The sequence below is a fragment of the Labrus mixtus genome, chromosome 2, assembly GCF_963584025.1.
Source record: "Labrus mixtus chromosome 2, fLabMix1.1, whole genome shotgun sequence".
Taxonomy (NCBI): Eukaryota; Metazoa; Chordata; class Actinopteri; order Labriformes; family Labridae; genus Labrus; species Labrus mixtus.
The window spans coordinates 31,560,902-31,584,639 of NC_083613.1; the positions used below are offsets into that span (position 1 = coordinate 31,560,902).

A 23,738-nucleotide genomic window follows, 5' to 3' on the forward strand; every position below is an offset into this window, starting at 1 on the left:
AACCTCGGAACACCACCTTACAAAGTAAGGAAATTAATATTAATTAATTAATCAGTCAGTTTCATATATTGAAGGAAGTAAGTTCTAGAAATGTTTGAACCAGAAAACACACAGACAAAGTTATTATTTTTGTGTAAAATTTAATATAGAAATGATTAACAATAAGGTATAGATGAAACAGATAAAGAATATGATTCTTATGATCGGGATAATGCAATTATAACGTATGGTGACATTATATATTTAGTAATGAGATAAAACGCGGTATTGTTTGAATTACTTAATCAGCAAATGATCAAAAGGGAAAAAGTTGATGAACGATTTTTGGGATTCAATTTGGATTTAAAGAAGCTCTAAAAGTCTTAAGGTGATTCGAACTGAAGTCCGAAGAGAAGCGGGAAAAAAACAAAAAAAACAAGAGCAGAGATCTGAGCTGAGTCTGAACTTTTAAAAGCTGCAAGAGAGGGGGCCGCCCAAGGGTTACTCCCACTCTGACCGGAGGACATTTGTTTAAATTAAACTTAGTTTACTCAATAAGAATAAGAGTCTAAACATATATACGTCACCATACATTCATTTCGATATTATTTCTATCAGATCCACTGTAGCATTCCCCATGCTGTTATAGATGGCCTGGCTCTCAAACTGATGTTTCAGACTTTTATTTGAAGTTCCTTACTTTCCGTTTTTAATGGAAACACTGTAAGAACTAAACAAGAGTAATAAAGAAAATATTACTATAGTCTATACCAGGGGTGCCCAACCTTTTTTGAACCAAGATCTACTTTTAAAGTTGCCAGTCTGCTGAGATCTACCAGTCCACATAGTGAGCCGTAGCCTTTACCGACAGCCTACAAACGCATTTAATACGCACACAACAAACAAAATAATTTCAGATATAATAAATGACAGTTCTGTGAGTCGTAAAAAAAATAATACAATATCGACATACTTTTTTTTAAACTCTTATTTTAGGGTACATTTTAATATTACGTTTGTATTTATATCACATATGGTTTTCCCTTAATTTAGTTTGCAACAAACAACTTTAATCTGTGTGGAGATGTTCACAGACTACAGCAGGCTGCTGTGAGATGATGTTGCTTTTGTCAAATTAGTTGCAGACACGGTGAGAGTGAACGGAGTAAAGTCGAACCGACCGTTTGACCAGATCACGTGTGCTCCCGCCTCGGTCCGTACGGATCACGATCCAATTGTGTGCTGTAGCACTAAAAGTATAAAGGTTTGCGTGGTGGCTGGCGCTCCAGTGCAAGAGTGTGTGTGTATGTGTGTGCATTTGCGCTGTATGTTGGTGTGTCTCAGCGTGCCCCGCGATGCTCACAGTCATGACAGCAGAGAGGAGCATAGTTTCTATATATGACTTTTTGGTAAAACATTTACCCGCCCCGGTTTTACCTGCACGTCCTTGCGCGTGCCTGCATTCTCTTGCGCGCTCTCTCTCTCCCCCGCTCTACAAACAGGTCGGAAGTATACTTGGGCTCCCCACCCAGGTATCGTCTGTGTGGGAAACACTGCAATGAGATGAAATTGAGTCAGCGATCTACCTGTGTAAAATGATGAACTTAATATTGTTATTTAAAACCTTATAAGTGAATATGAATTAAACCATAGGCACACCTCGACATGTATGTACACACATACACACACACACACGTTAACCTGATCAAATTACGGTTCCAAGATGCAGCATCTTTGCTAGCCAAAACACATTCTAAAACTTAAAACTATAAAACGGGACTTTTAAGTAACTTCTTATCAATGTGCATGTGAAACAAAATAAATACAAATACCTTGTGCCTCAAACAGCAGGGTGCTTAATACAAGAAATGACCGTAATAATGTTTGATTTTGAGTTTAAAAAGATGATTACAATACATTCAATGTGACAATTAGAAATATCTAGATGAAGAAAGATATAAATGTGCATTTGATACAGAATTAAACACTGTGGTTTAATCAGTTCTTCAGCAGTCGTTCAACAGATGGTCAATTTTTATGACTTTGCAGAGACTGGTTTCAGTCACAGTTCATGTCTTTGGGGTCAATTCGTAGATAGCAGAGTGTTCTGTTTCCGCTTGGTTGTTTACTCAAGGCGTTGTAAAAGTTTATAATATCCTGTCTTCCAGAGCTTGTCTGAGAGGGAGACTTAAATCATTAATCAGTTCCTTTGTTTCTTGGTAAAAAGTAACCAAGATGTTTATCCACAGTCCTTAGGCCTGCAGAAAGAGGTTGTGAAACAGGGCTGCTAATATCAGCTACGTGGACATGTGTAATCAAATAAAGAACCTGTTTGAAAAAGCCAAAATTAAAATATTAGCCATAAATGTGCATCAAATAAATAAAAGGATGAAAAGTCAAACACCCAAAATACTAGGACAAACATGCAACAGAAAGCAAACAGAGGAGCTCCAGACCTGTAGAGGGCGCTACTTTGACCTAAATTTAAGACATAATGTTTTTTTACAGATTTAATTGTCAAATGGCGCAATGATGACGGAAGGGAGAGGTGAACATAGTACCGTATTGGTCCGAATATAAGACGACCCTGATTATAAGACGACCCCCGTTTTTCAACACTCACATTTAGAAAAAAAGATTTGCAGACCAGATCTTGTTTTTATAAAGAACTTTTTTTAAAGAACTTCATTTTATTTGAAAATAACAATATTAAAAACACATTGAATTAAACACCTGTTGTATTAATAATTATAATAATAATTAACATACCGTATTAATTGGTATAGGCACTTTTCAAAACAAAGTGTTTCACAAGGGCGAACTATGTACAGTATGATTCAAAATTAAAATCGATTAACAATCAAGCAATATTATCAACATGTTTTTAACATTTTTAAATAACAGAGGAAATACAGGCAACACTTTTAACTAAACTACCACTAAACTAAAACTCGCCAAACTTCTCCTCCGATGTCTCCTCTCTATTCCTCACACACACACTCTGCCCCGCTGTGTTCGCTCTCATCGCTCCCCAATATTAAAAACACATTGAATTAAACACCTGTTGTTGTAATAATGATAACAACAATAAACATAGGCCTATTTATCGTTATATGCTACGGCACTTTTCAAAACAAAGTTTTTCACAAGGTCAAAATATGTACAGTATGATTCAAAATTAAAATCAAGCAATATTATCAACATTTTTAAATAACAGAGAAAATACAGGCCACATCTTTAACTAAACTAAAGCTTGCCAAACTTCTCCTCCGATGTCTCCTATTCCTCACACACGTCCTCCGCCCCGCTGTGTTCGCTCTTACTGTCATCGCTCCCCTGCTCCTCCAAGAGCGCGTCATGTGTATTGACATTTAAAGGGACAGGCGAACAATTAGAGCTGCGCTCTGAATACTAGACCCCGAATATAAGACGACCCGACTTTTTCGGACCTATTTCGATGGGGAAAAAGGCCGTCTTATATTCGGACCAATACGGTAGTTACTATAATGTTTACATTTTATGTTTCTATTTTTTCTGCCAGTTTGTCTTAAACTTATTTATATTATTAAATTAGTTTGGATATGACGATCTGCTGACAGCAGACTCAGTGATGATTGTGATACGTTATATGAAGCTAACTCCACCCCTTTTATGTGAACACGCTCTTGGAAACTCCCTGGGTATGTTGAACTTGCTTCTCCGACAGAAAACAAAAAGAATCTATATATATTTTTGACCTGATATGTGCAGAGTTTACTAAAGAACAGAGAGAGAGTGACCTCAGAGTCTCCAGTCAAATCAAGTCTTCTCAAGATCACGCAGCAGCTTCACTCCTGAATCCGGCAGCTTGTTTCTGCTCAGGTCCAGCTCTCTGAGATGGGAGGGGTTGGACTTCAGAGCTGAGTCCAGAGAAGAACAGCTGATCTCTGACAACCTGCAGCCCCTCAATCTGAATAAAGAATACAAGATGTAAATGTAGATGACAGTGAGCTTCATGCATGAATGTGTGATGTTGCACACATGAACACACTGACGTGATCATCGTCTGTTCATTCCAACATTGAAGGACTTTATTAGGATGCATTAATACTTTAGTTCTTCCTGATCATTTTTAGATTCAAACACTCAAAGCTCCTGTGAGGAACTTTCATTACTTGTCCATTTTGGCGCCCCCTGTGGAATAATAATTCATAATCCACTCACATGTTCAAGTTCTGATTAGTATCTCAACATCACTTTGTCCTGATTAAGTTTTCTCTAAATTATAAGAGTATCATTTCAGATTGTGTATTCACAAAATCTAAATCCTCCAAATGTCAGCACAACAGTCATACAGCTGTTCATGTGCACAGATGAATAACTGGCTGCTGATCTCAGTCAGCTGTGATGTTAGTACATTTATCAAATCAGACATTATTGAATCAAAAGTCATCATGATTTCAGTTATTAACAGAACCAGAGGAAACCAGAGGTTTCATGTGCAAGTTGTTGAACTTTACTTCACATAGTCATAAAAACATTTTCAGATAAAATCTCTGAATTATTCAGCAACTTGAAAAAAAACTCCTTAAAATTAAATTCCCGAGATTTAAATTCAGCCAAATACTGAAATATATAAATGCTGAGATGTGCAACCATCGAGGATGTGGATTGACATTATACGAATACTGACACAGTCAGTGATCTGACCTCAGAGTCTCCAGTCTGCAGTTTGGACTCTGCAGATAATCACAAAGCAGCTTCACTCCTGAATCCTGCAGCTGCTCGTTCTCACTCAGGTCCAGCTCTCTGAGATGGGAGGGGTTGGACTTCAGAGCTGAGGCCAGAGAAGAACAGCTGATCTCTGACAACCTGCAGCCCCTCAATCTGAATAAAGAATACAAGATGTAAATGTAGATGACAGTGAGCTTCATGCATGAATGTGTGATGTTGCACACATGAACACACTGACGTGATCATCGTCTGTTCATTCCAACATTGAAGGACTTTATTAGGATACATTAATACTTAAGTTCTTCCTGATCATTTTTAGATTCAAACACTCAAAGCTACTGGGAGGAAATTTCATTACTTGTCCGTTTTGGCACCCCCTGTGGACAAAGTGAATCCTCTTATCTCTTCACTGGTCTTGTCCTGTACAGGATTCCCTAACAAAAAACTCATCAGGCTTTCTTTAAACTCTACAAACTACAAGTCAGTGTGAATATCTTCTGTAGAAAATGTAAATAAAAGGCTTTTCCAGACAGCGTCCTGTGATTCTCTTCGTGACAGCGATCAGGTGGAAACACTGCAGACCTTTAAAATGACTTTATAATGTGGTTGGTCTCACTGACTTTAGCCAATCAGAAAGAGAAATCAAGATTAATTTCAGTCTGTTTCATAAGCAGATCAAACTCTCTCACAGTACGTTTCAAATCAGAGAGTTGATTTTGATATATGATCATAAAAAAACATCAACAGTATGAAAAAGAGGAAGAATGATCCATAAACATATGAACTTCAAATCACTTGAAAAGTTGAATCTCATTGAGACTGGTTAGGTCTGGCATATATGACAATAAAATAAGACAATCCAAACACATGTCCCGTCATTATTGGATCTGTTACTAAAGGACAGTTCATGGAGGTTTGTCAGAGTCGTCTCTAGCATCCTAAATGTCTTTGTGCTGCTCTTCACTGTATCTGTGTATTTCCTATTGAGCATGTTTGGAAGTTAAAGGTGATGAGAGGCTCATGAACTGTTAGTAATTATCACCACACATTCTTTACACTTTTGAGCTGTACAGGAAGCTTTTCTTAGATCAGAGGCAGGACCCCCTAACAGTCTAATGAGTCATGAAGGCACGCAGGAAAAACACATGACACCCAGGAACAAGTGATCAGCAGACCCTCTTCAGTGGACTCATCGGAGATCAGTGGAGGCTGGGAGCTGAGCTGCTGATAATTCTAGCTTGTGTCATGGTGATCGGCTTGTTTTTAGAATAGAATAGAAAAGAATATCTTTATTTGTCAATGTACGAGTACAACGCAATTCCTTGGTGCAAAGAAACCTTTATAAAGTGCTAGAAGACAAAACACCTTAAAGCTAACACTGAGCCACTGCACTCATGCGCACCGCCATATTGGCCTAGGTTAAGATACATACAGTGTTCATTATTCCTGAGGTATTTAACAGTAGAAAATACTAAAAGAAAGAAAAGGTGTCTGACCTCAGAGTTTCCAGTCTGCAGTTTGGACTCTGCAGATAATCACACAGCATCTTCACTCCTGAATCCTGCAGCTTTGGGTTGTAGTTCAGGTCCAGCTCTCTGAGATGGGAGCAGTTGGACTTCAGAGCTGAGGCCAGAGAAGAACCGCTGATCTCTGACAGCCTGCAGCCCCTCAATCTGAATAAAGAATAAAAGAAGGAGAAAAAACATTTATAATCCACTCACGTGTTCAGGTTGTGATGAGTATCTAAACATCACTTTGTCCTGATGAATAAAGTTTTCTCTAAATTATAAGAGTATCATTTCTGATTGTGTATTCACAAAATCTAAATCCTCCAAATGTCAGCACAACATTCATACAACTGTTCATGTGCACAGATGAATAAAAGGCTGAAGATCTCAGTCAGCTCTGTGATGTTAGAACATTTATCAAATCAGACATTATTGAATCAAAAGTCATCATGATTTCAGTTATTAACAGAACCAGAGGAAACCAGAGGCTTCATGTGCACGTTGTTCAACTTTATGTCACATAGTCATAAAAACATTTTCAGATAAAATCTCTGAATTATTCAGCAACTTGAAAAAAAAAACTCCTTAAAATTAAATTTCCCAAGATTTTAATTTAGGCAAATACTGAAAATAAATAAATGCTGAAATGTGCAACAATGGAGGATGTTGATTGAATGATTGATAACTCAGTCAGTGATCTGACCTCAGAGTCTCCAGTCTGCAGTTTGGACTCTGCAGATAATCACAAAGCAGCTTCACTCCTGAATCCTGCAGCTTCTCGTTCTCACTCAGGTCCAGCTCTCTGAGATGGGAGGCGTTGGACTTCAGAGCTGAGGCCAGAGAAGAACAACTGTTGTCTGACAAACTGCAGCCCCTCAATCTGAATAAAGAATACAAGATGTAAATGTAGATGACAGTGAGCTTCATGCATGAATGTGTGATGTTGCACACATGAACACACTGACGTGATCATCGTTTGTTCATTCCAACATTGAAGGACTTTATTAGGATGCATTAATACTTAAGTTCTTCCTGATCATTTTTAGATTCAAACACTCAAAGCTACTGGGAGGAAATTTCATTACTTGTCCGTTTTGGCACCCACTGTGGACAAAGTGAATCCTCTTATCTCTTCACTGGTCTTATCCTGTACAGGATTCCCTAACAAAAAACTCATCAGGCTTTCTTTAAACTCTACAAACTACAAGTCAGTGTGAATATCTTCTGTAGAAAATGTAAATAAAAGGCTTTTCCAGACAGCGTCCTGTGATTCTCCTCATGTGACAGCGACCAGGTGGAAACGCTGCAGACCTTTAAAATGACTTTATAATGTGGTTGGTCTCACTGACTTTAGCCAATCAGAAAGAGAATTCAAGATTAATTTCAGTCTGTTTCATAAGCAGATCAAACTCTCTCACAGTACGTTTCAAATCAGAGAGTTGATTTTGATATATGATCATAAAAAAACATCAACGGTATGAAAAAGAGGAAGAATGATCCATAAACATATGAACTTCAAATTACTTGAAAAGTTGAATCTCATTGAGACTGGTTAGGTCTGGCATATATGACAATAAAATAAGACAATCCACACACATCCAAACACATGTCCCGTCATTATTGGATCTGTTACTAAAGGACAGTTCATGGAGGTTTGTCAGAGTCGTCTCTAGCATCCTAAATGTCTTTGTGCTGCTCTTCACTGTATCTGTGTATTTCCTATTGAGCATGTTTGGAAGTTAAAGGTGATGAGAGGCTCATGAACTGTTAGTAATTATCACCACACATTCTTTACACTTTTGAGCTGTACAGGAAGCTTTTCTTAGATCAGAGGCAGGACCCCCTAACAATCAAATGATTCATGAATGCAGGCAGGAAAAACACATGACGCCCAGAAACATGTGATTAGCAGACCCTCTTCAGTGGACTCAGGAAGTCAGTGGGGCTGGGAGCAGAGCTGCTGCTAATGTTAGCTTGTGTCATGGTGCTCAGCTTGTTTGAGGTTATGAGTCACAGTGTTCATCATTCCTGAGGTGTAACAGTAGCACAGACTCAAAGAAAGAAAAGGTGTCTGACCTCAGAGTCTCCAGTCTGCAGTTTGGACTCTGCAGATAATCACACAGCAACTTCACTCCTGAATCCTGCAGCTTGTTGTCACTCAGGTTCAGCTCTCTGAGATGGGAGGGGTTGGACTTCAGAGCTGAGGCCAGAGAAGAACCGCTGATCTCTGACAAACTGCTGCGCCACAATCTGAATAAAGATTAAAAGGAGAAAAATAATTTATAATTCACTCACATGTTCAAGTTGTGATGAGTACTTAAACATCACTTTGTCCTGATGAATTAAGTTTTCTCTAAATGATTAGAGTATTGTTTCTGATTGTGTATTCACAAAATCTAAATCCTCCAAATGTCAGCACAACAGTCATACAGCTGTTCATGTGCACAGATGAATAACTGGCTGCTGATCTCAGTCAGCTCTGTGATGTTAGTACATTTATCAAATCAGACATTATTGAATCAAAAGTCATCATGATTTCAGTTATTAACAGAACCAGAGGAAACCAGAGGCTTCATGTGCACGTTGTTCAACTTTACTTCACATAGTCATAAAAACATTTTTAGATCAAATCTATAAATTATTCAGCAACTTGAAAAAAAAATCTTTAAAATTAAATTTCCCAAGATTTAAATTCAGCCAAATACTGAAATATATAAATGCTGAAATGTGCAACAATCGAAGATGTGGATTGAATGACTCAGTCAGTGATCTGACCTCAGAGTTTCCAGTCTACAGTTTGGACTCTGCAGATAATCACGCAGCAGCTTCACTCCTGAATCCTGCAGCTTGTTCTCACTCAGGACCAACTCTCTGAGATGGGAGGGGTTGGACTTCAGAGCTGAGGCCAGAGAAGAACAGCTGATCTCTGACAACCTGCAGTCCCTCAATCTGAATAAAGAACAAAAGATGAGGAAAAATAATTTATAATCCACTCATATGTGTTCAGGTTGTGATGAATATCTCAACATCACTTTGTCCTGATGTATTCACTAAATCTAAATCCTAAAACATTCATACAGCTGTTCATGTGCACAGATGAATAAAAGGGTTCTGATCTCAAGCCAGCTCTGTGATGTTAGAACACTATTTATTTTTGTCCTGAGAGTCAGAACTAAACACGTAGAGGCAGCGTTCAGTGTCTATGCTCCTCATATCTGGAACAAACTCACCAGACTCACCTGTTTACAGCTGCCTTTTATTAAATAATTTTAAAATTATTTTAAACTGTAATTTTTAACTCTTTTTAGATTTGTATGTATTTATTTCAATTTATTTAACAATTATTCTGATTTAATAAAATTTGTTTCAGTGATTTTTTAATTTTAATTTTTTCATATGTCATGATGCTCTTGATGTCTTCTGTGAAGCACTTTGAATTGCCTTGTTGTTGAAATGTGCTATAAATAAACTTGCCTTGCCTTATCAAATCAGACATTATTGAATCAAAAGTCTTCATGATTTCAGTTGTTAACAGAACGAGAGGAAACCAGGGGCTTTATGTGCATGTTGTTTTTAATCTTCATTAAGAGTTTAAACTTTTCTCCACATAATCAGAAATCTCTACATGAAGATGATTCCTAAATCTGGAATACTTTGAGAGGATATAGAATTGTTGTCATAACTCAATCTAAACTTGATACTCAACCCGTGGCTCTCAGGCCGCATGTGGCTCTTTTGTGAATAGTTGTGGCTCTTTTCAAACTTAATGGGAGAAAAAAAACATGCTCAGCTCCCTTTAACGTTAAACAACTGGGTGCTGAATCCCCAAAGATGTTCAAGTAAGATTATAATACAGTTTTGGAGTGCTGTCCTGATTGTTTTTTGATTTTCTATTTTAAGACCGAGCCTTCTTGAAATACAAATCCCAAAGATTAATTGAAAAAGGGAACATATATTTTACTGTTTCCATGCCCATGTATACACCCCTCCCTAAAGTATAATTGCTGAACTTTGGTAAATCTGTATATCATAGCCTTTGTGTACGCACAAGAGAGAGAGCGAGAGAAAAGAAAGAGTCCTTCCTCTGAATGCACTGATTGAGATGTGACGTCTCTTGCTAAACCTGAAGCTTCTCATGCCTTTGTTTCAACATATTTCTGCAGCTGTTGGTGCCGATGCTGTCCTGCACTCATGGTTTATGATAATTGTTGTGATACACATCATCAACAAGCCTCCACACACGCAGTGTGATAACAGAACAATGTGTACATTTCAGATAACCTTATTTGAGTGTCTTTAGCATAGTGCTATTGAATGTTGTCAAAAAGCAGAAACATACAACAAACAATGCTAAGAAAGAGTTGGAGTAGGACGTGCAAGTGTTTGTATGAGTGTGTGTATATAAGTGAGTGAGTGAATGTGAGTAGATAACTAATCTCAAACAATTTTAGGAAAGACGGGGATATTTTTGGATTGCGGCTCTTGAGTAAACTCTATGACGGGCCCCACCTGCCTCCTTTGTGTTTATTTTTTAACTCTTCAAGCTTGAATCCGTTGGTGTGACACTTTGGCCTGTGTGAGACTGTTTATGACTCTTAGCTCTGTTTGAATGCTAACCACACCTCCCAGTTGATCTAGTTAACTGTTGACCAGTTACATCAGCACTGACATCATCTTGTAACGTACAGGTGGAGATGCTAGCGGCAGGTAGCAATAAGCAGAAGTCCCGGGATAGCTGGTTAGTACAAGATAGCTGACAGACAACAGAGTGGGGATTTTCACACAGCACTTTTCTTATTCAATACTTCATATCGACCACACAAAGCCAGGTCTCTATGGCGCTAGTCACTCATCAAACATGAGCAGTAATATAAAGACGTATTGAGGGAGAGCGGTCTACATTCATGTAATTTAAGTATGTCTGTTAAGTAACGCTGTTTTGGAGGCTTGTGTATTACTTTATTTTAACAGTTTCTATTATATACATATATATATTACAGTCAGTGATCTGACCTCAGCGACTCCAGTCTGCAGTTTGGACTCTGCAGTCCAGCAGACAGCTTCACCCCTGAATCCTGAAGCTCATTGTAGCTCAGGTCCAGCTCTCTGAGATGGGAGGGGTTGGACTTCAGAGCTGAGGCCACAACGTCAAAGTGAGTCTCTGAGAGTCCACAGCCAGAAAATCTGTAGTGACATATAATAGAAAAATATTACTTATAAAAGAAGCATTTGATATTTACGTCTCACATTTGATGATTAAACAGACATGTCCTGTTCTGTCTTAACTTAATTACACATCATCAGTAGAATCTGTCATTGACACAAAAAGTCTCATTACACATTCACTAAATGTTGCAGATGTATGGAAACAAATATAGATTTATTTAGGATTACATCATTTCTTTTTCTTTTTAAAAAGATCTATTGATTAATTCGATAGGTATCATGATCTACAATTATCATTAAGGACCAATGATGATGAAAGGAGAACCCTTAAAGCCTTTTATTCTGTCACAAAAGATACAATTTCCTCCAACTCAGTGTGGTTCTTTCTTCGGAAAAGCCCCAGTTTCTTGCAGTATCTTTTCAGGGCCCTGATATTTTATGACCATGTGATGAATGTGTAGTTTCACATCTGCATAAATAAAGCCCCAACAAATAATCGGATATTTTTTGTCCAACTGTTTTTTACAGCGTACACAAGGAAGTAGTTCCTTATGAGTGAAAGCTTTACTTAAGTATAACTTCACAAGATGCTCCATGTTTGTCATTTTCGAACAGCTGCTGCTCTTCTGATGTAACTATAGACTAAAATGACAACATTAGTCTCATACATAAACAAGATTAATGTTGTTAATGTATGACTTTAATCTTTGAAATTTAAGATTTGTTTTCTTTTTAGGCCCTAATCCTCCTTCATACCTTTGGCTAGCTTATTGGTTATATATATTTTTTCTACAACATCGTATTCAAACAGCAGACAGGGATAACTGTACTATGACCCCTTTCAATGATTAACATTATCAGCCATCACAGTCAGTTTACAAAAAAAAAACTATCAAACCAACTTTTTTACTCAGGGCAAAAAGTTCAATAACATCACACGTGAAAAAAACTGACCTTTTTCCTGAACATTAGCAGTGGAACACTTTTTGGTGAACAGTGAGGATTTTGTTCAGTTTCTATTAAAATTAGTAAATTAATATTAGACACTGATTTATAATGCTCATCCCATCTTGACTTACTCTGCCTTCCTGCAGTTCCTCACAGCTGAAATCAGTCTCCCTCGTCCCTCATCTGTTGTGTTGTACTTCTTCAGGTCCAACTCATCCAGAACCTCATCGGACATCTGCAGCATGTAGGCCAGAGCAGAGCAGTGGATCGTAGAGAGTTTCTTCACTGATCTGTTCTCTGACTTCAGGAACTCTTGGATCTTCTGATGGACCGAGAGGTCGTTCATCTCTGTCAGACAGTGGAAGATGTTGATGCTTCTGTCGGGAGAGATATTAGAACTGTTCTTCTTCTTCAGGTTGTTGATGACTCTCTGGATCATTTCTGGACTGTTGTCTCTCCGACCCAGCAGGCCTCCTAAGAGTCTCTGGTTTGACTTCAGAGACAGTCCATGAAGGAAGCGAACAAACAGATCCAGGTGACCGTTCTTACTTCTCAGGGATTTCTCCATTGCTTCTTCAAGGAGAACATCAAGAGTTGAATCTACATGTATTTTTCCCAGAAAAGCCTTCAGTACTGTTGTGTTCCTGTTGGTGAAACAGTGGAACATGTAGACTGCAGCCAGAAACTCCTGAACGCTCAGATGAACAAAGCAGTAGACTGTTTTCTGGAAGATCACACTTTCTGTTTTGAAGATCTCTGTACAAACTCCTGAGTACACCGAGGCCTCTGTGACATCCAGACCGCACCGCTCCAGGTCTTCTTGGTAGAACATGATGTTTCCGTCCTCCAGATGTTCAAATGCCAGCCTCCCCAACTTCAGAAGAACTTCCCTGTCAGCCTCCATCAGCTCATGTGGACTCATCTGACGTCCCTCATCATACTTGTTCTTCTTCCTCTTTGTCTGAACCAGCAGGAAGTGTGAGTACATGTCAGTCAGGGTCTTGGGAAGCTCTCCTCTCTGCTCTGTGCTCATCATGTGCTCCAGAACTGTGGCAGTGATCCAGCAGAAGACCGGGATCAGACACATGATGTGGAGGCTCCGGGATGCCTTGATGTGTGAGATGATTCTGCTGGACAGATCGTCATCATCACTGAACCTCCTCCTGAAGAACTCCTCCTTCTGGACGTCAGTGAAGCCTCGTACTTCTGTTACCCTGTCAACAAACAAAGTTGGGATCTGATTGGCTGCTGCAGGTCGAGAAGTTATCCAGATGAGAGCTGAGGGAAGCAGATTCCCCTTGATGAGGTTTGTGAACTGTGCGTTTAACGATGACTTCTGTGTGACATCAGACACAACTTCCCTGTTTTTGAAGTCCAATGACAGTCTGCTTTCATCCAGGCCGTCAAAGATAAACAGAACTTTACAGACAGCGAGCGTCTCTGCTGTGACCTTCTGTAATGTTGGATGGAAAACACGCAGTAGCTCAAGAAGACTGTACCGCTTATCTCTGATCAAGTTCAGCTCCCTGAATGAAAGCAGGATCACCAGACTGAGGTCTTGGTTCTCTGAGCCCTCTGCCCAGTCCAGAGAGAACTTCTGCACTGAGAAGGTTTTTCCAACACCAGCGACGCCGTTTGTCAGAACCACTCTGATGGGTTTCTGTTGGTCGGGTTGAGCTTCTGTCTTTTGGTTCTGTTGGTCGGGTAAGGCTTTAAAGATGTCCTGGCACTTGATTGGAGTCTCATGGAGGGTCTTCTTTTTAGAGTCTGTCTCAAGCTGTCTCACCTCATGTTGGGTGTTCACCTCTTCACTCCGTCCCTCTGTGATGTAGAGCTCAGTGTAGATCCTGTTGAGGAGGGTTCTACTTCCTGTTTCATCACTTCCTTCAGTGACACGCTCACATCTCCTCCTCAGGCTGACCTTATGTTCATCTAAAACCTCCTGCAGACCTCTATCTACTGAAAGAGAGAATGATAGAATCGGCTTAGTATTTTCAAATGTTATTGTAAAAGAAGTAAAAAGTGTTTTTATTTCTATACTTTTTTCATACAATAAAAGTCCTGTTTTAGGAGGAGCTCACAGAAGCAGAAAGTAGTACATTCTTACTTTGTTCAGTGCTGCTCTGACTGACTGGCTGCAGTCCAGGTCTTGTTCTGGATCTTTTTCCACACTGAGGACAGGAGGAGTCTCGTGGTGAACCAGACTGGTCCCAGTATGAGGTGATGCACTGTCTGCAGAACCAATGTCCACAGCTGGTAGAGACGGGATCCTTCAGGACGTCCTGACACACTGGACAGGACGGCTGCTCCTCTATAACATGAGTCCTCTTCCTCATCCGCCTGTGAAGAAATGTCTTTAGAACTAAACTGATCATTGTCTGATAGAAAACATGAAGATTTATCAAACACAATCTAACACACATGATCATAGAGAGCAGGTAACGCCTCTTTCTGAAGTTTGCATTCAGCTCATAGTCTGCAGTGAGATGATTGTTTTTTGTATTTTAACCGTCCTGCTTTCATAAAGACTAAGAAACAACATTTTCTCTCTCACTGCACACAGATCATTAATGTTTCAAAAGACAGTTTTTTTAAATTAAATCAGGGCGCACTCACACTAGTCCCAGTTGCACCAACAACAGCCCCCCTCCCCATTCCCCCGCTGGCCTGCACTCACACAGCTCCAGGACTAACCGGGCCTGAGCACCGTTACCTCTAATACAACACGTGCACTGGTCTGTCTCTACTGTCCTGGGTCAGATTGTGACATAAAAGCAGTTCTGGACTTTTTCACAACCTGCACCTGAACGCAACACTGGTCCCTGGCAGGAGTGTCATTATGCTATAGCTGCACAAATAATATCATTTGAATCATTATTTTGGCCATCCCACAATCAAATGAAATTGATTGACGAGGATTATTTACATTGAAAATGAGTGCTCTGCCTGTAGAAAACGATTTGATCCACTTGACAAACGTTTGCCAGTAAATGCATGAGGATTCTGGTGGATCCATCATATCAGGCTCTTAGTTCTCTTGTTTTCTGAGTCCTCAGATCAGTTGGTACAATTGATCAAAATATGTGTGCTTTGTCTCGTAGCAATGTTTGACATCACCAAATTTACCGATCACAAGCGTATTGTAAAATAACAGTCTGCTTTTTAATCGGCCTGTGGGGAGAATGAACATAGAGGAGTCCGTCCATTCTTGGACAGCGATACTGAGGATGATTTTTTTTAAATGATCAAATGATTTCTCTTTAAATCTGAAAGTTTAAGATAGCAGATTGATTTGAGTAGAAATTCAATCTGAAGTGAAAATTAATTGGTAAGTTGTCTTACTTTATGTCTGAGGGTTCATGTTCAAGACTGAAGAGTGGAGGATCATCTTTGGACAGATCACTCTTCATAGACAGACAGCTGGATACAGGAGACTCTGCTCTCTGTCTGCTCAACTGAAATCTGCAAAAGAAAACAACACGGTTTACATTTATATGACATGAATCTTTAATAAAGTCTCTGATGACAATGCTTTAAAAGAAGCTGTAAATACAAAAAAGGCTACAGCTGTGGATAATGAGAAGGTTTCCAGGTTTGATTCTTTGGTTAGTTTTCTTACTTTCTGTGTGAGGGTTCATGTTCAAGACTGAAGAGTGGAGGATCATCTTTGGACAGATCACTGTTCAAAGACTTTGCTCTCTGTCTAATCGACTGAAATCTGCAAAAAACCAACAAGTTTTATATTTATATGACATGAATCTTTAATAAACTCTCTGATGACAATGCTTTAAAAGAATATTTTGTTAATTCTTGTTCTTCCCTCGTGTTGTTTGTAACCCTGTGTATTTTCTGTTCTTATTCCTGGTTAAAGGTTTTTTATATTCTCTATGGTATCTTTGTGTTTCTGTTTCCTGTGTTTCCTGTTTTATGTTGTAGTTTTTTCACCCTGTGTATCGTGGGTACTTCTCATGTCTCTTATTTTTCGTTTCCTCTCTCCTCGATCCTCGCTTGAACCGGAAGTCGTTCCGAGCCGCCATGTTGAAGGACGTCTGAGGTCGTTTATTTCAGCAGCGAGGAGCGAGGATCGAGGAAACATGAGACCAGCCTTCCAGGAAGTCTTTTTTACTGACAGACCCGCCCCCGTCTCGAATAGCACTCATTGATTGGACGCTGCAGCGGATCGTACTTCAGTGAAACTTATCAACATCAGCTGAGTTTAATAACGGAAAAAAGACGGAAAGACGCTAAACGGACTGTCGGATTTTTAAACAGACTGTAAACATCTATCAGTTTGTAAAGTTTTCTTACATTATGGGTGAGGGTTCATGTTCAAGACTGAAGAGTGGAGGATCATCTTTGGACAGATCACTCTTCATAGACAGACAGCTGGATACAGGAGACTCTGCTCTCTGTCTGCTCCACTGAACTCTGCAAAAGAAAACAACAAGGTTTACATTTATATGACATGAATCTTTAATAAAGTCACTGATGACAATACTTCAATAGAATATTTTGTTAATTTCAGTGTTGAGAATTCATTTCCTGTTTTATTTAGTAGTTTTTCCCCTGTGTATCGTGTCTTTAGTGTTTCCTGTTTCATGTTGTAGTTTTTCCTCTGTGTATCGTGTCTTTAGTGTTTCCTGTTTCATGTTGTAGTTTTTCCTCTGTGTATCATGTCTTTAGTGTTTCCTGTTTCATGTTGTAGTTTTTCCTCTGTGTATCGTGTCTTTAGTGTTTCCTGTTTCATGTTGTAGTTTTACCCCTGTGTATCGTGTCTTTAGTGTTTCCTGTTTCATGTTGTAGTTTTTCCTCTGTGTATCGTGTCTTTAGTGTTTCTTCCTGCCTGTGTGTTTCCCTCCTGTTTTGATTGCCCTCTGAATTCTGAGTGAGTATGATCATACCATATATAGTCCACTCAATGTATCCCACAATGCATTTTGAAAAGTACTGTACGAGCGATGGTCACTATCCGAGCAATATATACCATCATGCATTGCGGTTCAAACCATTTTCACGAGCGGAGAGTGGCGTTTGAATCGGCTGCTCTCAGACAGCGCCAAAAATAAATATTCAAGTGAAAGTTATTCACGTTTATATTTAATTATACGTTTATATTTAATTATACGTTTATATTTAATTATACGTTTATATTTAATTATACGTTTATATTTGTACTTCTTCTGTAAAGCATGAACATTGAATACAGTGTCCTGAAGCTACAGGAATACAAACAACAACAGTAATGACTTCATGATAATGAAACTGAATAATTAAATAATAAAGCTTATTTAATTTAATACTCCTATATTTATATTTATTTATATGTATAGTTGTACTTCTTGGACTCATCCAGCAGATGGTGCTGTTTGTTTCACACAACATCCATTGACATCAGAACATGCTTATCTTTATGTCGCAGTTCTGATAAACATGACACACTGGACCAGAACATGTGACAAACAGGAAATATGGCTGACAGGAATACTGAGGATGATTTTTTTTAAATGATCAAATGATTTCACTTAAACATCAGAAAGTTTAAGATAGCAGATTGATTTGAGAATACATTGAATCTGAAGTGAAAATGAGTTGGTAAGTTTTCTTACTTTATGTCTGAGGGTTTAGGTTCATTACTGAAGAGTGGAGGATCATCTTTGGACAGATCACTCTTCATAGACAGACAGCTGGATACAGGAGACTCTGCTCTCTGTCTGCTCAACTGAAATCTGCAAAAGAAAACAACACGGTTTACATTTATATGACATGAATCTTTAATAAAGTCTCTGATGACAATGCTTTAAAAGAAGCTGTAAATACAAAAAAGGCTACAGCTGTGGATAATGAGAAGGTTTCCAGGTTTGATTCTTTGGTTAGTTTTCTTACATTATGGGTGAGGGTTCATGTTCAAGACTGAAGAGTGGAGGATCATCTTTGGACAGATCACTCTTCATAGACAGACAGCTGGATACAGGAGACTCTGCTCTCTGTCTGCTCCACTCAAATCTGCAAAAACCAACAAGTTTTATAAACTTTTTTAAAGTCATGTTGTTTTTAACCCTGTGTATTTTCTGTTCTTATTCCTGGTTAAAGGTTTTTTATATTCTCTATGGTATCTTCGTGTTTCTGTTTCCTGTGTTTTCTGTTTTTTGCCGATCACCCCCGACTTTTAGAGCCTATTTGAGTTGTTTTCTGATTCAGCATCAGACAAAAAGTCCGTTAATTTGAAGTGTTAAAACCAAAAGATCATGAACGACTCCATCATTAAAACTGCTGATATTTATTTTCATGATCTCTCACACTATTTGCCTTTTTTAATTTGATCAAGATGAGAATGACATTCTGACGGAGTGGGAGTAAAACACGTTTTACATTCATCATGTACGGTTTGAAAATGTTACACATCCTGTTTTGCTGAAAATTTGATCCTAATAAAAAAATGTAAATAATCCTGAGACATCCTTAGTGTTTATAAAATACAGAGTTCACTGTCGGATTATCAGTTAAGACAAATAATTAATAAACAATTAAATATTAAAACTGTTTGAGTGTGGAAAAGGTCTGTATATTATTTTTAGGCAGACTGCAGGTTGTTCTTCATGTACAGGTGTTTGTTATCAGGTAAAGAACACAGACTAAACACTGTTACTGTGTGTATTTTATTAGAATGAACACAGTGCGTATTTGTGCGGACACAAACAGCTGTTAAAGCTGACAGACAGCTGAGCGACGATCAGCTAATGTCGCTTCACGTGACGCTACAGAGGAAAGGACGTCGCATGTCTCTTAAAGCAGATTTCCTCTTTTCCTCTCTCCTCTGCTTCGTTTCCTTGCTTGTTTCCTCTCCGTGCATCTCTGGTGGGCGGGACTAAGACGCAAGTGAGGGAAGAAAGTGAAGGAAACGTGGATGCAATTTAAGAGACATGAGAAGTACCCCATATATAGTCCACTCAATGTATCCCACAATGCATTTTGAAAAGTACTGTACGAGCGATGGTCACTATCCGAGCAATATATACCATCATGCATTGCGGTTCAAACCATTTTCACGAGCGGAGAGTGGCGTTTGAATCGGCTGCTCTCAGACAGCGCCAAAAATAAATATTCAAGTGAAAGTTATTCACGTTTATATTTAATTATACGTTTATATTTAATTATACGTTTATATTTGTACTTCTTCTGTAAAGCATGAACATTGAATACAGTGTCCTGAAGCTACAGGAATACAAACAACAACAGTAATGACTTCATGATAATGAAACTGAATAATTAAATAATAAAGCTTATTTAATTTAATACTCCTATATTTATATTTATTTATATGTATAGTTGTACTTCTTGGACTCATCCAGCAGATGGTGCTGTTTGTTTCACACAACATCCATTGACGTCAGAACATGCTTATCTTTATGTCGCAGTTCTGAGAAACATGACACACTGGACCAGAACATGTGACAAACAGGACATATGTCTGACAGGAATACTGAGGATGATTTTTTTTAAATGATCAAATGATTTCTCTTTAAATCTGAAAGTTTAAGATAGCAGATTGATTTGAGAATACATTGAATCTGAAGTGAAAATGAGTTGGTAAGTTTTCTTACATATCACTCTTCAGAGACAGACAGCTGGGTACAGGAGACTCTACTCCGTCCTCCTCTTCCTCTAAACGCACACTCATGTTGTGATCTGTAGTCAGGACAAACAGTAACACTCACTGTGAGATCAAAACACAAGAAAACAAGAGGAACCAGTTTTTAACAAACGCCACACCCAGGACTAAGACACACACTAAGACACACATTAAGACACACACTAAGACACGCGCGCGCACGCACACACACACACACAAACACACACAGACAAAGAAGCAGTCATATTAATCGACTATATTTGAAACTATCTCTGTACAGTTCACAGGGCGGAAAACTGAGACTACAGAAGTGAAATTATAAAAACTCACCAAACTCACCACACTTCAGTTCTCCGCGCAGTTCTGTCGACTTAAAATGTGTTTCTATCAACTGACGACGGTGAAAAGGTTTCACTTTCATTGTCCCGCCTCCTCTCATGCGCCCGTTACCCCTCCCGCCTCCATTTACAGGAAATCATGTGGGTTGGTGTGTGTGTGTGTGTGTGTGTGTGTGTGTGTGTGTGTGTGTCACAGAGTTAAGTTTCTATATCAGCCTGAACACTCTTGAGTTTTATCTCTTAAGGTCAAAATGTTTGAACTCTAATGATGTTCACATTTTTTAAATAATCTCTCGTGAATAAAAGCTTTTCTTTGACTCACACAGTGGGTTCAAGTGAACGACTTCTTCTTTAACCTAGGACACAGAACAAACAGACTGCAGCTTATTCTACATGTGCAGCTGTTTGTCGAACAGGATACATTTATAATAATTTATGAATAAGTTATTAGAAATGATGTGCAAGCTTTTCATCTTGTTAATTCATTGATTTGTGTTGCTCTATGAAGGTCTTAACTTTACAATAGAATAGACTGTCTTTATTGTCATTATACAATTGTACAACAAAATTATCAAGCTTCACCTTAAAGTGCACACACATACAGTCATCCACAGCTAAAAACAACAAAAACTCTCATTCAGGTAGATAGAGAGTGGGAGGGTCAGCGCATGTCCTTTACTGTCCTTTACAATATTTTTTGCTCTGTTCAGTCAGCGGGGGTTGTAGATGTGCTTTAGGGAGGGGAGAGTACAGCCAATGATCCTCTGTGCTGTGCTGATTACTCTCTGAAGCTCCTTCCTGTCGGCTTCAGTGCAGCTGGCGTACCACACTGTGATGCGGTACGGCAGCAGGCTCTCTATGGGGGAGCGGTAGACGTTCACCAGCAACCTTCTCATTCAGGTTGTTCTTCCTGAGCACTCTCAGGGAGTGCAGGCGCTGCTGTGCCTTCTTGGTGATCTCAGAGGTGTTGGAAGTCCAGGAGAGGTCAGCAGAGATGAGGGTGCCCAGGAACTTGAAGGTTTGGACCCTCTCTACACAAACACCGTTGATGTGGAGGGGAGCTGGGTCTGCGCTGTGCTTCCTGAAGGTGAAGATGATTTCCTTTGTTTTCTTGGTGTTCAGTGCCAGGTTGTTCCCTGAACAACACGTCGTCAACTTCAGGATCTCATTCCTGTTTGCAGTCTCGTCTGCCCCCTGAGATTAGTCCAACCACAGTAGTATCGTCGGCCAACCTGACGATGGTGTTACCGGGGTAGGTTTGGGCTACAGTCATATGTGTAGAGGGAGTACAGTAGTGGGCTCAGCACGTACCCCTGTGGAGTGCCGGTGCTGAGTGTGCGGTTTGGTGGAGACGTGGGGGCCAAGTTTAACAGTCTGGGGGCGGTTTGTGAGGACGTCTTTTATCCATGAGCAGGTGTTGGAGTGGAGGCCTAAGTCCGACAGTTATTTATCCAGAATGTCCGGGATCATTGTGTTGAAGGCTGAACTGTAGTCGATGAAAGGTAGCCTTACACAGCTCCCCCGGTGTTCCAGGTGGCTCAGCGCAGTGTGGGGAGCTATGGCTATGGCGTCATCTGTGGATCTGTTTGCTCTATAAGCAAACTGGTGTGGGTCGAGGTCTGAGGTTTGATGAGGTGTAAAACCAGCCTCTCAAAGCGCGGGTATGATTGTGGCTGATTTCAGGCAGGATGGAATGGTGGCTTGTGACAGGGAGTGGTTGAAGATGCAGGTGAAGACTTGTGAGAGCTGGTCTGCACAGGCTTTGAGCACCTTCCCAGGTACTCCGTCTGAATCCGTCTGAACTGCTCTTAGCACCCGTCTCACTTAGTGCTCCTGTACAGTGAGTGTGAGGTGCTATATAAGACCAGAGAAGCTGTTTACACAAACTGTAAAGGTTTGTGTGCAGTAATAGAGCAGCAAATATGATTATACATATTTCACTGTATGGACTTCCGATTATGGTAAAAACAGTCATTTAAAATGAATATTAACCGATTTTATTTACAGATGGTTCATCTTTAGGTCACCAGGGGGTTAAAGTTTTGTGCGGAACACTAAAAAAGTTTCAGCGCGACATCACATCTAAATACAGCCTGCTGTGGCGCCTTTATAGCAGCTCTCATGAGACTGTAAATATGCAAAATTACTGAACATTTCCTTGTTATCTGAAAACGATATCCCGCACAAGCGATCACAGAGAGGCTGGTTTAGCCGCGGAGCAGCGCCAAAGTGCTTTCTTGAATTACGCACAGACGTGGCACAGGTACGTGGCGCATAAAAAGTCAGTGACAGAGTTCGGGCACGATCGTATGGATGTGTAGAAGTACGGACGGCCAGGCTCATACTAAAAGTCGTTTAACTGAGTTTACTTAGATGAAAGACGTGGAACAGACACACACACAGACAGACAGACAGACACACACACACACACACACACACACACACACACACATCTTCAAGTATCTTTTCAGGGTGCTGATATTTTATGACAATGTGAAGATGATGATGTGCCAAAAGCATGTGTAGTCTCATATCTGTATAAGTGAAGCCCCAACACAACTCTTTGTGTCTGTTATCGGTCTGCCTTGTTAAAGTGTCTCATGTGCAGAGACAGTTTGTGTCCTGTTCATCATTTTACAGATAAACAACATCTTCCAAGTTGAAGTGAAAACTTCTCTTGAACTAACTGTTTTTACCGACTACACAAGGAAGTAGCCTATTTCCTTATTAGTGAAACCTTTAGGACAAGATGCTGCATGTTTGTCATTTGAGAACAGGATGCTGCTGCTCTTCTGATATAGACTAAAATAACGACTTTATTCTTTAAACACTTTAATTCGTCGTTAAACTCGTAAATTTACGACTTTAATCTCGATTTTTTTTTAACGTGGTCCTAATCCTCCGTCGTACAAAACACATTAATTCATGTGAGCAGGTTTTGTCTGTGACGAACCTAAAGTCTCTCTCTCTCTCTCTCTCTCTCCCTTGTACTCCCAGGGCAGGTAGAATAACTCCTGTGTCAAGGTTTCTACAACTTGAACAGCAATATTAAAAAATATATAGTACAGTTTGCAATGAGAGTGTTTTAAATCTGATACCGCAGCCTGTACCTGTTTTGAGTTGCAGTGATGTAGGCAAAATTAGTCCGGCCCACTGGAGGTCTCATTTAAACAAATCTGGCCCCCGACCCAATATGAGTTTGACACCACTGCTTCAGCTCTCCGCTCGGTTCAATCGACACAAAGTCTAGACTGTAAGTCTGCAGCCTGGCTCCTCCCCTGAGCCTGGTTCATGTGTTTCCCCTCCCCTCCCTCCTCCATTTACAGGAAATCCGCTGGCTTCGTATCAGGGTGTGTTTGTCTCTCACAGATACAGTTTCTAAACTTCTCTCTCTTAACACACTGCATTCCTATCAGGCAACGGCCCACATGTACACATAAGCATTCACTTATCTGC

The 23,738-nt window shown here is 39.6% G+C and overlaps 1 protein-coding gene across 8 annotated transcripts; it reads right to left on the bottom strand.

Annotated features, from left to right (window-relative positions):
- Window positions 1–646: 646 nt before the first annotated feature.
- Window positions 647–23,411, bottom strand: LOC132992457 (NACHT, LRR and PYD domains-containing protein 12-like). 8 transcript variants are annotated; one of them, XM_061061782.1, is made up of 17 exons: window positions 23,393–23,411; window positions 19,916–20,000; window positions 18,198–18,317; window positions 17,921–18,040; window positions 16,623–16,742; window positions 15,934–16,032; window positions 15,657–15,776; window positions 14,422–14,654; window positions 12,446–14,273; window positions 11,214–11,384; window positions 8,976–9,149; window positions 8,277–8,450; window positions 6,904–7,080; window positions 6,189–6,365; window positions 4,669–4,845; window positions 3,759–3,928; window positions 647–2,237 (listed from the first exon to the last, which is right to left on the bottom strand). In XM_061061782.1, the coding sequence occupies exons 2-16, from the start codon at window positions 19,990–19,992 to the stop codon at window positions 3,778–3,780; spliced, it is 3,918 nt and encodes a 1,305-aa protein (XP_060917765.1). In that variant the 5' UTR covers window positions 19,993–20,000; window positions 23,393–23,411; the 3' UTR covers window positions 647–2,237; window positions 3,759–3,777. The 8 variants fall into 8 exon arrangements, with proteins under 8 accessions (XP_060917765.1, XP_060917747.1, XP_060917740.1 ...); XM_061061764.1 differs by lacking the exon at window positions 23,393–23,411 and adding an exon at window positions 20,284–20,398; XM_061061757.1 differs by lacking the exon at window positions 23,393–23,411 and adding an exon at window positions 20,275–20,398.
- Between the last annotated feature and the right edge of the window lie 327 nt (window positions 23,412–23,738).